The following is a 15,680-nucleotide window of genomic DNA, read 5'->3' as shown; positions in this document are numbered from 1 at the left end:
TTAGAGAGAGACAAAGGAGAGTCCTTGTCGGAGAGTGGGAAGAGAAGCAGTAGCAATTAGTATGTGTGTTTTGTGTTGACAGTAACTCAGTTGAAATTAATGCTAATTGGAATTCTGCAAAGTGTGAACTGCTGAATATCTTCCAAGTGTTAAGTAAACTGTGTACCTTTGGTTTACTTTACCAAATCTGGTGTGGACTCTTTATTGCATCGCTACCAGAATTCATTCATCCCCAATGTTAATACTCTTGCCACGGTGTGCAGCCGGGCTGGGCCGCATCTTGCTATTCTGGGAAGGGACAGTAGAGCCACCGTTGACAACGATCTTATTTCCCTGCTGTCTCTCTACTAAGGCCTGTGCTTGGCCCCCAAACCTGTAAGGATTATCAAAGGTTAACAAGGTTTTGTCATCCGAAAGTCTCCTTACCAGGTGAGTCCATTTCTTTCACTACTTGCTGTTTTATTATCACCTCATTTCTCTATATTCTCCTCCACGGAGCTCAGATACTACTACATTTGCCATAGTCTATTGTTAGAAATTTTGGATAATAGATTAGCTTATGCTCTGTAAATAAACCAATTTTATAGAATAATAGTGTATTTTGCTTTGTTATATTGCTTTATTTCAGTGCTATATGATAATATAAGCTACTCTAACTGTGGAGCAAATAACTGTCCCATCTCCAACGCTGAAGTTAGCAATACTACTAGCAATACTACATCATCAGTTTCTGGTGTATCAGACATCCTGCGCTATACTCTGATGGGCATTTATACAGGCAAGTGTCATCACAATATGTATTTAAAAAATATTTAGAGAATGTTAATGAATGGTAATGTGTAACATAAGATGAATCACAAATAGAAAAGAGAATTCTGGACATTGGCCAATAAAAATGTGGTTCTATGTGTCGTTAAACATGTTAAAGGCTATGGACACCTTTATGGACAATTTTAAATGTATGTTTTGTATTTCGGGATGAAAATCATTTTGACAGTAAGATTTAATTACAAATTCGGCACCACTTGGCTTCTGCAGCTTCTACATATCACTGTAAATACAGTAGCAACATGCAGAAAACCTCTCCCTTCAGATCCCTTTGTGTTCTGACTGACAGCTCGGTTTTTATGTCTCGTCTCCTTAACAGTCCTAAATCAGTAAATAAGAATTTCAGTAGCGGAGGGCTGGCCATAGCTTTTAACAGACATGAATTACATTTGTAATCCCTTGAGGACATGGCCAATTTTATTTTTCTCTTCTATGCTTTTTCCTTCCTGCTTTCCAAAAAATCATAACTTTTTCCATGAAACTCGCCAAATGTTTTTTTGTGTGGCATGAATTGTATTTTTCCATGGCACTATTTAATGTACCATATAATGTATTGATAAACTTTAAATATTTCTAAATGTCATGAAGATGGAAGAAAAAATCCCAATTGCGTCTTCTTTGCAGAAGTTGTTTTTACATCATACACATTATAGCAAAAAGGACACCGTAACTTTGTTATGTGGGTCAGTAGGTTTATGGTGATGCTAACATTTTTTTTGCTGTACTACTTAAAAAAAAATTAAGTTTTGCAATATTCTTTACTTTTACTAGCATCCTGTTAAGTTTTTCCAAAGTCCACTCCATACGAACCCTATGCACATTCCTCCTGCATGACAGGCGAATGGTGCCAAGAGGTTAAAAAATTCAGTTATTTTTCTTAAAGAAGTTCAAGCAGGTACAATGCAGTTCTAATAAAAATATTCTCTTTAAAAGTAGTAAGTAAAAGGTTAATAAATACATGTTGAAGACGCTGAAGTACATCAATAGAGAGAATGATTAAGGCCTCATGTCCACGGGGAAAATCAGGCCCACTACGGATCCTCCATGGAGAATCCGCAGCGGGTCCCTCCTGCCCCGCGGACATGAGCACTGAAAATAGAATATACTCGCGTGCGCCGGGCACATCCGCCAGGCCGAAGCAAGAAGATCCGGCCGGGAAGAAGGGAAGACAAGCACGGCCTGCAGCAGGTGAGTATATTCTGATTTTAGGTCTCCCGTGGATCGGACGGCTTCCATAGTCTTCAATAGAAGCCTGCAGGAGCCGTCCGCGCGGGAGATCCGCACCAAATGGAGCATGGTCCGGATTTTTTCCTGCACATGGATCCGCATCTGCAGGGAAAAATGACATCCGCAGGTATTTAACTACCTGCGGGTGTCTAATGCATCCCTATGGGGCGCGGATCTGCGTGCAGGAAAAACGCTGCGGATTTAAAATAACAATTTACAAGTGGACATGAGGCCTAAATATTGAAAAAAAAAAATCTAACATTGTTACGGAAAGCAATAGTTTGTTCAAAAATGGAAGGCTTGGCAAAGAAAATAAGTGAATAATTTCTAACACCAGTCCATACATATTATTGGTTATCTTCTTGTTTATTTCTATAAGCATAGTGCCATGAAGATCCCAGTTTTCATCTTGCAGCCTGATTGGTTAAAAATTTATGTTCTGTCTGTCTTATGCTGTTGTACATTTTTATATTTTGTGTAGGATGTGGAGTTATTGCAGTTCTACTTATTGTATTTTTTTTGGACCAAATTGACTTATCAGAGGAACAAAAAGAAGAAAATGGCAATCCAACTATTTGGAAGTCATTACTAGGAACAATGAAGCAGCTCAAGGATATACGACAATGCCTTCTTATACCTTTAACAATGTTCAGTGGCTTCCAGCAGGGATTCCTTTCCAGTGACTATACCAAGGTATGTAAAATATGGATGAATTCTTAGCTTCCTGTACTTTTTTGGACTTTTTTGGAAAGAATCTTGCTAAAAGTGTGTGCATTTTCTCGACAAAAGTCAGGAGGGTCTGTCAGTGCTATATGCCAAAGACCACTTCCTTCCTTATCCGGAGGAGCACTGATAAATCACTTTACCAGATCACTAAGAGAAGTCCGAGGCTATACAGAGATCAGCGCTCACAAGAGAGGATCACATTCAGCTTCTAGAGCACTATTTTCCAATCTCCAGTAAATTTGGACCTCTACGGGTCATCTTTTCTGGATTTTCTCAGTATTGCACAGGTGATGTAATTATTGTCAGTGCCTCAGACATTGCCACAGGTGTTCTTTCTATAGAATATGCTGAAAAGATGACCTGTGGGGGTCCATGAGGACTGGAGTTTGGGAAACACTGTTCTAGGGGCACCTTTATCATTACCATGTGACCAGATGCAAAGAGGATTGAGACTAGGGCACTAGGAGGCTGCAGGGTAAGAAGTTTTAAACTGTTAGTGTGCGTAATATCCATAATAGTTTATTAAAAACACAGTCCTGTATGTATGTCTATGTATATGTAAGCTGTGTGTGTAGTTGAGCTATATGTGTGGACATTTTGTGTGCTACTCGGCTGTATGTATATGTGCAGCACCCCAGACCTAGCAGGGTTAAAGCAGTGAAGGGAGATTAAGATGGTAGTCATAGTGGCTCTACTGCTCCCGAAAAGGTGGTAAAGTAGATCTGGGGCTGGTATTAAGAGTTTTAAATTAAGCATTTTAAATCTCTTGGCCAGTCTTATTGTGTGCTACTGGTGGAGTTGGGTAGAGGAAGATTAAGTTTGTCGCGACGCCAGCTTATGTATGAGTAGGGACCAGTTTCGAGCAAAATAATAAATATAACAAATTAAAGAACTAAACAAAAATGGTAGTATTCCTAGCTGTCCTAGTGTGGTATCTCAGTGCAGCTGGTATGGATGGTGGGACACACGCCAGGAAGCAGACTGGTATGATGAAAACAGTTTGACAGTTTTATTGAGAGAATTCTTAGTCTTTTCTTAGTAGCAGTTACACACTTGAATTAAATTTACTTGAAGTACATTAAGACACTTGGGCAGTAGACAAGCACTTTGAATAGACTTAGGAGGTGAGGGTTAACTTTCTACTTTTTTGGCCTCCTGGCTTGACACTCCAGCTTTACTTCTCTAGCTTTGATTACAATGAACTAACTGCTTCTGACTTGTTTCTTTACTCTGACTCTGACTACTGTTTCCTATTGAACTGTCCTCCTCCTGCTTCTCTATCTCTCCTACTTGCTCTCCAGAATAACTTGGCTCTCAATAATCACACTTTAGATGTTTTCCTTCCCACCGCACTGACTTGGGAGTGAATATGGCCTCATTGTTCCTTCCCATTCTCTATCTCAGGCTCCCCTGGACTAGACTACTTAACCTTGCCCACTCTCTTCCTTTTATACCTTCCTACACAACCAATCCCAGGCTAAGGAAAAGCTATCTATCCAATCCCTTTCGAGCTAGGGGTGATTGGCAGGTATGGGAGAAGGTTAGGGTGACTTGTGCAGAATCATATAGGGTTAGACTGTAGGAACACATTGACCATTTAAAGTTACAAATGATTATAATGGAGTCTTTTCGGTTTCCATCTGGCTGTCCGGCATTTTCATGGACGAAATACCGTAGCATGCTGCATTATTTCATCCAGGATTTAAGTGAAAATTAGCAATGGAAATTCTGAATAGAATCACGAGTGTTGATGTGAACAGACCTTTTATTTAACAGGAGTGGACTGTTGGCTATTAGGCCCTTCATCTACCTTAGGACACTAAAAAGGATACACTATCCTACACAACTAAAATTAGTTTAACAAAAGCTGCAGGGCATCATAAATATTATATTAGGGGGTAGATAATGTCTATTTCATAAAACCCATACATATAGCAAAAAGTCCCTCCTATAATACATATCAAACACAAGAAAAGCAAACTGGAGTACAGAATTTATAGAAAAAAAAACATACATTTATTAAATTTAGAAAAGTCATCCAAAGAAGAAAAACACAGCAGCACACACATGAATATAAAAACACGTAAAATAAAAAAAATCTCCACATGATGATATGAATCCCTGAGAGCATTGTACACATTCATATTCAAGTAGATGTATACCACTATATATGTCCAGGGCAATCACCATCAATGCATCTCCAGTATACCCCTCATTCAGGAGGAAAGAGTAAAGTGCATATCACAGATCATGGACTGCATTTTAAATACCTATTAATGGTATAAGGCTCCCCAAAGGTCCACCATAGTGTGCGGACCAGACTCCTGACGTGCGTTCCTGAAACACCAAAATTAGTGATACTTACTAGAGATGAGCGAACGTACTCGTCCGAGCTTGATACTCGTTCGAGTATTAGGGTGTTCGAGATGCTTGTTACTCGAGGCGAGCACCACGCGATGTTCGAGTTACTTTCAGTTTCATCTCTGAGACAGCGCGCTTTTCTGGCCAATAGAAAGACAGGGAAGGCATTACAACTTCCTCCTGTGATGTTCCAGCCCTATACCACCCCCCTGCAGTGAGTGGCTGGCGAGATCAGGTGTCACCCGAGTATATAAATCGGCCCCTCCCGCGGCTCGCCACAGATGCATTCTGACATAGCTCAGGGAAAGTGCTGCTGATGCTGGAGCTGCTATAGGGAGAGTGTTAGGAGTGATTTTAGGCTTCAAGCACCCCAACGGTCCTTCTTAAGGCCACATCTGACCGTGTGCAGTACTGTTGAGGCTGCTTTTTGCAGTGTTGCACTTTTTCTTTTTTTGTATATCGGCTGTGCAGAGCATTGCGTCCTCAGTCTGCAGTAATTTTACATAGTATAGGGCCAGTAGTGCTGAGGCAGGGACAGTGAAAAAGGTGAAAGACATATACTGTCTATATAGGCAGTGGGCTTTTCCAAAAACATTTGGGACAAAAAAATCTATTTGGGCTGCCTGTGACCGTCCTGAGTGTACTGCGTCTCTGCTGGGGGTAGTAGTCCTAATTAATACGTAGCCAGCTAAGTGTTACAGCAGGCTTGCGCAAAATTCTTTCCTGGCTCTGCGTTGCCCGTTACATCACCGCTGTCATCCTGTCCAGAGGGAAACAGTCTGCAGTAATTTTACATAGTATAGGGCCAGTAGTGCTGAGGCAGGGACAGTGAAAAAGGTAAAAGACATATACTGTCTATATAGGCAGTGGGCTTTTCCCAAAAAAATTGGGACAAAAAAATCTATTTCGGCTGCCTGTGACCGTCCTGAGTGTACTGCTTCTCTGCTGGGGGTAGTAGTCCTAATTAATACGCAGCCAGATAAGTGTTACAGCAGGCTTGTGCAAAATTCTTTCCTGGCTCTGCGTTGCCCGTTACATCACCGCTGTCATCCTGTCCAGAGGGAAACAGTCTGAGCAGGTCCTGTCGTGGATGGCAGAAAGTGCATCCAGCAATCTATCGACCATCCAGAGTTCTGCGCCGTCCACTGCTGCAACTCTGAATCCTCTGGCTGCTGCTCCTCCTTCCTCCCAGCCTCCTCACTCCATTACAATGACACATTCTGAGGAGCAGGCAGACTCCCAGGAACTGTTCTTGGGCCCCAGCCAGAATGGGCAGCAATGGTTCCTCTCCCACCGGAGAAGTTTGTCGTGACCGATGCACAACCTTTGGAAAGTTCCCGGGGTCCGGGGGATGAGGCTGGGGACTTCCGGCAACTGTCTCAAGAGCTTTCAGTGGGTGAGGAGGACGATGATGATGAGACACAGTTGTCTATCACTCAGGTAGTAGTAATTGGAGTAAGTCCGAGGGAGGAGCGCACAGAGGATTCGGAGGAAGAGCAGCAGGACGTTGAGGTGACTGACCCCACCTGGTTTGCTAAGCCTACTGAGGACAGGTCTTCAGAGGGGGAGGCAAGTGCAGCAGCAGGGCAGGTTGGAAGAGCCAGTGCGGTGGCCAGGGGTAGAGGCAGGGCCAGACCGAATAATCCACCAACTGTTTCCCAAAGTGCCCCCTCGCGCCATGCCACCCTGCAGAGGCCGAGGTGCTCAAAGGTCTGGCAGTTTTTCACTGAGAGTGCAGACGACCGACGAACAGTGGTGTGCAACCTTTGTCGCGCCAAGATCAGCCGGGGAGCCACCACCAGCATGCGCAGGCATATGATGGCCAAGCACCCCACAAGGTGGGACGAAGGCCGTTCACCGCCTCCGGTTTGCACCACTGCCTCTCCCCCTGTGCCCCAACCTGCCACTGAGATCCAACCCCCCTCTGAGGACACAGGCACTACCGTCTCCTGGCCTGCACCCACACCCTCACCTCCGCTGTACTCGGCCCCATCCACCAATGTCTCTCAGCGCACCATCCAGCCGTTGCTAGCGCAAGTGTTTGAGCGCCTGCGCAAGTACGCCGCCACGCACCCGCACGCTCAAGCGTTAAACGTGCACATAGCCAAATTGATCAGCCTGGAGATGCTGCCGTATAGGCTTGTGGAAACGGAGGCTTTCAAAAGCATGATGGCGGCGGCAGCCCCGCGCTACTTGGTTCCCAGTCGCCACTACTTTTCCCGATGTGCCATCCCAGCCCTGCACGACCACGTCTCCCGCAACATTGTACGCGCCCTCACCAACGCGGTTACTGCCAAGGTCCACTTAACAACAGACACATGGACAAGCACAGGCGGGCAGGGCCACTATATCTCCCTGACGGCACATTGGGTGAATTTAGTGGAGGCTGGGACAGAGTCAGAGCCTGGGACCGCTCACGTCCTACCAACCCCCAGAATTGCGGGCCCCAGCTCGGTGGTGGTATCTGCGGCGGTGTATGCTTCCTCCAGTAAACCACCCTCCTCCTCCTCCTCCTACGCAACCTCTGTCTCGCAATCAAGATGTGTCAGCAGCAGCAGCACGTCGCCAGCAGTCGGTGTCGCGCGGTGTGGCAGCACAGCGGTGGCCAAGCGTCAGCATGCCGTGCTGAAACTACTCAGCTTAGGAGAGAAGAGGCACACGGCCCACAAACTGCTGCAGGGTCTGACAGAGCAGACCGACCGCTGGCTTGCGCCGCTGAGCCTCCAACCGGGCATGGTCGTGTGTGACAACGGCCGTAACCTGGTGGCGGCTCTGCAGCTCGGCAGCCTCACACACGTGCCATGCCTGGCCCACATCTTTATTTGGTGGTTCAGTGCTTTCTGAAAAGCTACCCACCCTTGTCAGACCTGCTCGGAAAGGTGTGCCGGCTCTGCGCACATTTCCGCAAGTCCCACATGGATGTTGCCACCCTGCACACCCTGCAACATCGGTTTAATCTGCCAGTGCACGACTGCTTTGCGACGTGCCCACACGGTGGAACTCTACGCTCCACATGTTGGCCAGGCTCTATAAGCAGCGTAGAGCTATAGTGGAATACCAACTCCAACATGGGCGGCGTAGTGGGAGTCAGCCTCCTCAATTGTTTACAGAAGAGTGGGCCTGGTTGGCAGACATCTGCCAGGTCCTTGGAAACTTTGAGGAGTCTACCCAGATGGTGAGCGGCAATGCTGCAATCATTAGCGTCACCATTCCTCTGCTATGCCTCTTGAGAAGTTCCCTGCAAAGCATAAAGGCAGACGCTTTGCGCTCGGAAACAGAGGCGGGGGAAGACAGTATGTCGCTGGATAGTCAGAGCACTCTCCTGTCTATATCTCAGCGCATTGAGGAGGAGGAGGTGGAGGAGCATGAGGAGGAGGGGGAAGAGACAGCTTGGCCCACTGCTGAGGGTACCCATGCTGCTTGCCTGTCATCCTTTCAGCGTGTATGGCCTGAGGAGGAGGAGGAGGAGGAATCTGAAAGTGATCTTCCTAGTGAGGACAGCCATGTGTTGCGTACAGGTACCCTGGCACACATGGCTGACTTCATGTTAGGATGCCTTTCTCGTGACCCTCGCGTTACACGCATTCTGGCCACTACGGATTACTGGGTGTACACACTGCTCGACCCACGGTATAAGGAGAACCTTTCCACTCTCATACCCGAAGAGGAAAGGGGTTCGAGAGTGATGCTATACCACAGGACCCTGGCGGACAAGCAGTTCCGAGGGCCAGGTAGCAGGGGAGGCGCGGAGATCAGGCAGCATGTACAGCACAGGCAGGGGAACACTCTCTAAGGCCTTTGACAGCTTTCTGGCTCCCCAGCAAGACTGTGTCACCGCTCCCCAGTCAAGGCTGAGTCGGCGGGAGCACTGTAAAAGGATGGTGAGGGAGTACGTAGCCGATCGCACGAAGGTCCTCCGTGACGCCTCTGCCCCCTACAACTACTGGGTGTTGAAGCTGGACACGTGGCCTGAACTCGCGCTGTATGCCCTGGAGGTGCTTGCTTGTCCTGCGGCTAGTGTCTTGTCAGAGAGGGTGTTTAGTGCGGCTGGGGGAATCATCACGGATAAGCGTACACGCCTGTCAACCGACAGTGCCGACAGGCTTACACTCATCAAGATGAACAAAGCCTGGATTTCCCAAGACTTTTCTTCTCCACCAGCGGACAGCAGCGATACCTAAACAATACGTAGGCTGCACCCGCGGATGGAAGCATCGTTCTCTATCACCATCAAAAACGGGGACCTTTTAGCTTCATCAATCTGTGTATTATATTCATCCTCCTCCTCCTGCTTCCCCTCCTGAAACCTCACGTAATCATGCCGAACGGGCAATTTTTCTTTGACCCACAAGGCTCAGTCATATAATTTTTGTAAACAATTTTTATATGTTTCAATGCTCATTAAAGCGTTGAAACTTGCACCTGAACCATTTTTTCTTTTAACTGGGCTGCCTCCAGGCCTAGTTACCAATTAAGCCACATTAACCAAAGCGATTAATGGGTTTCACCTGCCCTCTTGGTTGGGCATGGGCAATTTTTCTGAGGTACATTAGTACTGTTGGTACACCAATTTTTTGTGGCCCTCACCTACAGTGTAATCCAATTAATTTTTTGACCACCTGCATTAAAGCTGATGTTACATCAGCTGTGCTGGGCACTGCAATGGGATATATTTATGTACCGCCGGTGGCTTCCTGGGAGCCACCCATGCTGTCGGTCCACACGGAGTTGAAACTGCATGTGTCCACTTCTAAACAACCCCAGTCTGACTGGGGCATGCAGTGTGGGCCGAAGCCCACCTGCATTTAACATGACATTACTTCAGCTGTGCTGGGCACTGCAATGGGATATATTTATGTACCGCCGGTGGGTTCCAGGGAGCCACCCATGCTGTCGGTCCACACGGAGTTGTAACTGCATGTGTCCACTTCTAAAGAACCCCAGTCTGACTGGGGCATGCAGTGTGGGCCGAAGCCCACCTGCATTTAACATGACATTACTTCAGCTGTGCTGGGCACTGCAATGGGATATATTTATGTACCGCCGGTGGGTTCCAGGGAGCCACCCATGCTGTCGGTCCACACGGAGTTGTAACTGCATGTGTCCACTGCTAAAGAACCCCAGTCTGACTGGGGCATGCAGTGTGGGCCAAAGCCCACCTGCATTTAACATGACATTACCTCAGCTGTGATGGGCAATGCAATGGGATATATTTATGTACCGCCGGTGGCTTCCTGGCACCCACCCATGCTGTGGGTCCACAGGGAGTTGTAACTGCATATGTCTACTTATAAAGAACCCCAGTCTGACTGGGGCATGCAGTGTGGGCCGAAGCCCACCTGCATTTAATCTGACGTTAGCTCTGCTTTCCAGGGCACTGCAATGGGATACATTTATGTACAGCCGGTGGGTTCCAGGGAGCCACCCATGCTGTGGGTGCACATGGAATTGCCATTGTGGAGTTGTACCTGCCTGTGACTATTTATAAAAAAACGCGGTCTGACTGGGGCATGCAGACACCTTGACAGTATGAATAGTGTGTGGCACATAGGTTCCCCATTGCTATGCCCACGTGTGCAGCTCCAGATGGAGGTGGCACAGGATTGGATTTCTCATTGCTTCTGTACAGCATTGTGGGCTATCGCCCCCCCCCCCCTTTTAAAGAGGGTCGCTGCCTAGCCGTGCCAACCCTCTGCAGTGTGTGCCTGCGGTTCCTCCTCATGGCAGACGCACTTATAAATAGACATGAGGGTGGTGTGGCATGAGGGCAGCTGAAGGCTGCGCAGGGACAATTTGGTGTGCGCTGTGGACACTGGGTCGTGCGGGGGGGGGGGGGGGGGGGTTGGGCAGCATGTAACCCAGGAGAAGTGGCAGCGGAGTGTAATGTAGGCAGTGATTGTGCTTTGTTGGAGGTAGTGTGGTGCTTAGCTAAGGTATGCATTGCTAATGAGGGCTTTTCAGAAGTAAAAATTGTTGGGAGGGGCCCACTCTTGCCGCTATTGTGGCTTAATAGTGGGACCTGGGAAGTTGAGATGCAGCCCAACATGTAGCCCCTCGCCTGCCCTATCCGTTTCTGTGTCGTTCCCATCACTTTCTTGAATTGCCCAGATTTTCACAAATGGAAACCTTAGCGAGCATCGGCGATATACAAAAATGCTCAGGTCGCCCATTGACTTCAATGGGGTTCGTTATTCGAAACGAACCCTCGAGCATCGTGAAAATTTCGTCCCAAGTAACGAGCACCCGAGCATTTTGGTGCTCGCTCATCTCTAATACTTACCTAAACTACCAGGAAAGTTTAAATTGGTAGGAAATATTTTCTTGCAATTTTTTGTTGTGTAAACCAGGGGTGCATTGCTGCATCCAATAGTTAGGTGTGTCTTACAGTTTTGCAAACTACATGTATTATGATTATGTTAGTCTTTTTTTGTTCATCATTTACATTTTAGCTTTACAAATTGATATATTTAATGAGGCCAAATCATATTTTTTACATAAAGCCAAATTTTATTTTTTATATTAAGAGGCTGCCTACCTAAAATATTACCGGTAATTATAAACTAAGCTATGTTTCTAAATACAGTATATATAAAAAGGAAGTATAAGTAGAACAAACAAAAGCATCTATAGAATGCAATATGCATGCTTGAAAGCATTGTCTGTCTTTACAGTATTCATTTGTTATCCTCAGTCTAGACCATGAATAATAGTTCAGTGGGGGTTTGGTGCCCAGGGTATCAGCTGTTAAGCTGTTCACAGAGCTAGTGTGCAGCTGATCGTGGGGTCCTGGGCTGGCAGACCACTTTAAAGTGAAACTTAACCAGTAGTTGCATTGATAAATCTGCCCTTACATAGATTATTACTAGAGATGAGCGAGCACCCAAATGTTCGGGTCTGCGTTATTCGAGTCAAGCTTCTCATAAAATTCGAGAGCTCTACCCGAGTTACGAACCCCTCTCTCTCTCTCTCTCTCTCTCTCTCTCTCTCTCTCTCTCTCTCTCTCTCTCTCTCTCTCTCTCCCTCCCCCCTGCCTGCCAGACAAAACATTTGCCAGTTACGCGCGCTGTGTTGCGGCGGGGAGAGGCCAAAACAGCCACGTCACAGTGGGGAGTAGCCAAAAACTGGGGCGTGGTTGAACATGGCTTGATGCTCGTTTCAGTAACGAACACCATCGAGTACGCTAATGCTCGAACGAGCATCAAGCTCGACAGAGTATGTTCGCTCAACTCTAATTATTACCAATTATAAGCCCTTCAGCACTTTAGGTATCAAGCATTATTTTACAACCGTTTTCTAGCAATCCAGCATTGAGATGTTACAGTTAGTAAACGGGTAAAGAAAATCAATATATTATCAATAATTCCTCATATATTGGACCTGATACCAAATTATATATAGGGAAATTATGTATAAGAAACAAAGTACTTTTTGTTTTAAATTCTGAAAATATTAATATTTTATATAAATTGTGGGTTTGTGTTACTTAACGAGCACATTTTGTGTAATACTATCTATCCAACAGTAATTGGAATGTTATTTATTTAGTCTCTTCTTATCCTATCCATTTTAAATCTCCAACTCTATGTATGTTAAAATATCCCAAATTTCGTATTATGAAGATCAATGATTTGATCTTAATTGGATGATCTTTTTTCTGCTTTATCACATATTGTTTACTTTCAGTTTCCATTACTCTTGCACAAAATACTTTCTATTTTAAAATAATTATTTTTCATTTTTTTACTGTTCATCTTTTTAGGCTTATGTTACTTGTGCGTTGGGTATACATTTTGTGGGATACGTGATGATTTGCTTCGGAGCAACAAACTCCATTTTCTCAATGGTCTTTGGAAAACTTTCTCAGTATACTGGACGGATTGCCCTTTTTATGTTAGGTAGGAAATTGAACAAAATATTACATTTTCTAAGCATTAATTTTAATTGTCTGACTTTAAAATAAAAAAATCTAGTGTCATGAAATACATATTTGCCCAGTGTTCTATTATTAAATATTTGTTAATGTAAATACTTTTTACTCTCTTTATTGTGGTTAAATGCATAATAGTATTTTGAATTGCTACTCCACTGAGTTCCAGAATAAAGCTTTAGAACATCCATTAACTGGTCCTAAGGCCCCATTCACAAGAGAATATGTTTCATCAGCATTATGACCAGTGTATAAGCCAAGGTCTACATGGTGACTTTTGGTGGAGATAGGGTTGCGCAACCGATATTTGCTATGTACTCTGTGACCTTGCACTGTCAATGGGATCATGGTGTGAATTATAGGTTGCGCAATCGCAACCCAAAAGGTCACCATTCTGGTAGTTCTTCTCTGAACTTGCTCCAGTTTGTTGGTCTTTTTTAAATTGGGGTGCCCAGAACTAAAGACAGTATTCCAGATGAGGTCTGACTAAGGAAGAGTAAAGGGGGATAATTACCTCACATGAACTAGACTCTACGTTTCTCTTAATACATCCCAGAATTGTGTTTGCCTTTTTTTGCTGCTGCATCACACTGTTGACTCTGGCTCAGTATTTAGTTGTGTAGTAAGGAGGACTCAGTTCTGTTTTGATCAATGGGGTTCCAGCAATGGGGCCCTAATGATCATACATTTATCACCTATCCTGTGTCTCTTTTTTTGTGGAAAAACCTCTTTAAAAATAATTCACAACATCCCAGGGGAACATCAAAGAGCTACAAACCTTTTTAGCCTCAAATAACACCAGTATTGATTTTGCCACAAGTGTTCATAATCCAATGCTTCATTACTTGGGCTCCTTGGGTAATGAATTTGATGATAAAGCAACAATTAAATACTACCAACTAGTCAGAGTTTCAATCTAGCCAAATTACAGTCTTGCTTTGAACATTCTTTTTTTTTTATTTTCTAGCTGCTGCTATAAGTATTTCCTGTATAATTGCCTTGCTGCTATGGAGTCCAAATCCAAACCAGTTAGCCATATTTTTCATTTTTCCTGCTTTGTGGAGTGTTTCTGATGCCATCTGTCAAACTCTTCTAAATGGTTGGTACTTTAAATATGGCTTTAATACATTTTAAAATGCATTGCTATGGCTTATCTGATTGGTTGCATGTAAATTATTTTGAAATGAGACTTAAATGCACCCAAAATGCATTGAAGTGCTGTTTAATAGAGATGAGCGAGCACCAAAATGCTCGGGTGCTCGTTACTCGGAACGAACTTTTCGCGCTGCTCGAGGGTTCGTTTCGAATAACGAACCCCATTGAAGTCAATGGGCGAACCGAGCATTTTTGTATTTCGCCGATGCTCGCTAAGGTTTTCATGTGTGAAAATCTGGGCAATTCAAGAAAGTGATGGGAACGACACAGCAACGGATAGGGCAGGCGAGGGGCTACATGTTGGGCTGCATCTCAAGTTCACAGGTCCCACTATTAAGCCACAATAGCGGCAAGAGTGGCCCCCCCCCCTCCCAAAAACTTTTACTTCTGAAAAGCCCTTATTAGCATGGCATACCTTTGCTAAGCACCACACTAGCTACAACAAAGCACAATCACTGCCTGGATGACACTCCGCTGCCACTTCTCCTGGGTTACATGCTGACCAACCGCCCCGCCTCCCCCCCACAGCGCACACCAAAGTGTCCCTGCGCAGCCTTCAGCTGCCCTCATGCCACACCACCCTCATGTCTATTTAGAAGTGCGTCTGCCATGAGGAGGAACCGCAGGCACACACTGCAGAGGGGTTGGCACGGCTAGGCAGCGACCCTCTTTAAAAGGGGCGGGGCGATAGCCCACAATGCTGTACAGAAGCAATGAGAAATAGAATCCTGTGCCACCGCCATCAGGAGCTGCACACGTGGGCATAGCAATGGGGAACCTATGTGCCACACACTATTCATTCTGTCAAGGTGTCTGCATGCCCCAGTCAGACTGGTAATATGTACCTTAACAGTAACCGCGTTGGTGGTAATGTGGTGGTGACTGCGGACCTAGTAGCGCGGTTTTATTTTGTTGGTTTTCGGAATGTGGCCAGGATTAAGTGGGCCGTGGCGGGGGGATGTTTTTGAGGCACTACGTGTCCTCTCCACGTGTCCGTGGTTATATGCACCTTAACAGTAACCGCGTTGGTGGTAATGTGGTGGTGACTGCGGACCTAGTAGCGCGGTTTTATTTTGTTGGTTTTCGGAATGTGGCCAGGATTAAGTGGGCCGTGGCAGGGGGATGGTGGGGGGGGGGGCTCTCTTGTAGTGTCGGTAAAGGTGAAATTCTTGGACTGCCACCAGACGAACCAATGCAAAGGCATTTGCCAAGAATGTTTTCCCTGTTGGAGGAGGAGGGGGATGTTTTTGAGGCACTACGTGTCCTCTCCACGTGTCCGTGGTTATATGTACCTTAACAGTAACCGCGTTGGTGGTAATGTGGTGGTGACTGCGGACCTAGTAGCGCGGTTTTATTTTGTTGGTTTTCGGAATGTGGCCAGGATTAAGTGGGCCGTGGCGGGGGGATGTTTTTGAGGCACTACGTGTCCTCTCCACGTGTCCGTGGTTATATGCAC

The 15,680-nt window shown here is 45.6% G+C and overlaps 1 protein-coding gene across 2 annotated transcripts in view; it reads left to right on the top strand.

Annotated features, from left to right (window-relative positions):
• Positions 1-15,680, top strand: part of LOC136620986 (protein unc-93 homolog A-like) — a 66,500-nt gene that overhangs the window by 37,289 nt on the left and 13,531 nt on the right. Inside the window, exons 4-7 of one of the 2 annotated variants that reach the window (XM_066596137.1) lie at positions 629-778; positions 2,597-2,748; positions 12,902-13,037; positions 14,037-14,168. In XM_066596137.1, the coding sequence (XP_066452234.1) occupies positions 629-778; positions 2,597-2,748; positions 12,902-13,037; positions 14,037-14,168 (570 nt within the window). Of the gene's footprint in view, positions 1-628; positions 779-2,536; positions 2,749-12,901; positions 13,038-14,036; positions 14,169-15,680 lie in introns of both variants that reach the window. The other variant, XM_066596136.1, reaches the window with a different exon arrangement.

The sequence above is a fragment of the Eleutherodactylus coqui genome, chromosome 3, assembly GCF_035609145.1.
Source record: "Eleutherodactylus coqui strain aEleCoq1 chromosome 3, aEleCoq1.hap1, whole genome shotgun sequence".
In the NCBI taxonomy this organism is placed as follows: domain Eukaryota; kingdom Metazoa; phylum Chordata; class Amphibia; order Anura; family Eleutherodactylidae; genus Eleutherodactylus; species Eleutherodactylus coqui.
Note: the sequence above shows the minus strand (reverse complement) of the source record. Positions and strands in the feature narration are given on the sequence as shown.